Genomic DNA, 1,599 nt, shown 5'->3' on the forward strand with positions numbered 1-1,599 from the left:
GCACTGTAAGAGCAGCCAAAAAATAAAGCACAACTTATAAATCGTAACTAAAGTTGAATACATAAATAAAATAAAATAAAAATATACACTATATAATAAGGTACACAATGTTTAGCACATGATTTAAGCACAAAGGTTAGTTGGATTAATATCTGCCATACCTCCTGTGGAGGTATCCATGCAGGTGGGTTCTCATAAGAAGGCAGGAATACCACTGGCAGCTGGTAATCGTCGTAGGGAATTTTCTGGTCCATGGTTGCTAAAATTCCCCACCGAGAAGAGAATAGCAGTTCATTGTTATGAACTACGGATGCACTGGACTGCTTGATACAAATTAAAGGGAAATCCCTGAAATCCAGACCGCTGATTTAAAGGGCTCAGGTGTCTCTATTGTGTTGTGGTTTCGGACACGTAACTTCAAGTCAATATGTCAGTACCTATTCCATGACTGCAATGCCTTCATTCACCGGGGTTTGGCATTAATGTACCCACATTATTACACCCGGTTTTGTATGTATCATTTTTAGATAAGGCATAAAGACCAGAGAAGACCAAAACATCAGCTAAAACACAGCTGCGTTCACAACTCTGTAACAGGTTAGCCACCAAGTCCGAATAGGGACGTTATATGGCTAACACTTAGAAATACCTTTAAAAAATACGCATGTGGATCACGGAGAAGAAGCGAGATAAAATAAACGTGTGAAATGATCTCACAGTGGACAGTTTCATACAGCAATAACATACAAACGCATCACGAGCTAGCACAACGATTAGCTTACTGTTTAACTGTAAACGAGCTCGCTCCGCTCTATTAAACGGGAAGCGCTTTGACACGCGTTATTATTATCACAGGAACTTTAAAATAACGGTACTGGAATCATTTAGCATTGAAAAACATGAATGACTGCAACAAAACAACAAAAATGTATCTCACCTGCCAGTCAGAGGGCTAGCAGTGTGAACTTGTTGCTGTAAGCAATTGCAGGCAGCTATAGTGCGTTATCGCCACCTCCTGGTGTGGAGTAGTTACTTCAAGAGGTCCGACAGCATTGTGGAGTATTCGCCTTTTGAACAGCTACAAAAGTCAAAGCGCGTAAATTCGTGTATTTGTGACTCGAGAGGGCGCAATTGAACAGTTTTATTCACTGATTACAGAGGTCCTAATCACAGAGTTGAAGTTGTAAGTAGTTTAAAAAAAAGTGAATAATGAGTAAAAATTTACATGACAATTTTTTTGTAATATTTACTGCCATTGCAATTCTTTTTTAAAAACGTGTGTGAAAAAAATTACAAGGTAAAAAAGAAAATCTACATACTCTCACATTTTATCCTACAAGTGCTCACGTTTTGCAGCATATTGACCTCCTGAAAGCTCTTGCAGATGGAGATCTTAATGGCGGCTAGCTGTAAAATCAACCATGAAGTAAAACACCTCGGTGATATCTTGCAGTCTGACCAAAAAAAAGTTTGCAGTTTCATAATTATCATTGCAGCAAAAACTTCTGTATTCATTGTGGTGTTAAGAGCTTGAAAAAAGAAGTTTCACCTCTCCTCCAAGGGCCTTCTTCAGTTCTAAAAGGTGGAGAGTCTCAGGTA

At 38.8% G+C, this 1,599-nt stretch overlaps 1 protein-coding gene across 2 annotated transcripts in view; it reads right to left on the reverse strand.

Annotated features, from left to right (window-relative positions):
• Nucleotides 1–1,051, reverse strand: part of pdzd11 (PDZ domain containing 11) — a 7,175-nt gene extending 6,124 nt beyond the window's left edge. The window contains exons 1-2 of one of the 2 annotated variants that reach the window (XM_005723000.1): nucleotides 938–1,051; nucleotides 162–259 (exon numbers count right to left, since the gene is read on the reverse strand). In XM_005723000.1, coding sequence (XP_005723057.1) covers nucleotides 162–254 — 93 coding nt within the window. In that variant the 5' untranslated portion in view covers nucleotides 255–259; nucleotides 938–1,051. The other variant, XM_005723001.2, reaches the window with a different exon arrangement.
• Nucleotides 1,052–1,599: the final 548 nt, after the last annotated feature.

Source organism: Pundamilia nyererei, unplaced genomic scaffold (genome assembly GCF_000239375.1).
Source record: "Pundamilia nyererei isolate P.nyererei 1_Seehausen unplaced genomic scaffold, PunNye1.0 scaffold00008, whole genome shotgun sequence".
Classification (NCBI taxonomy): domain Eukaryota; kingdom Metazoa; phylum Chordata; class Actinopteri; order Cichliformes; family Cichlidae; genus Pundamilia; species Pundamilia nyererei.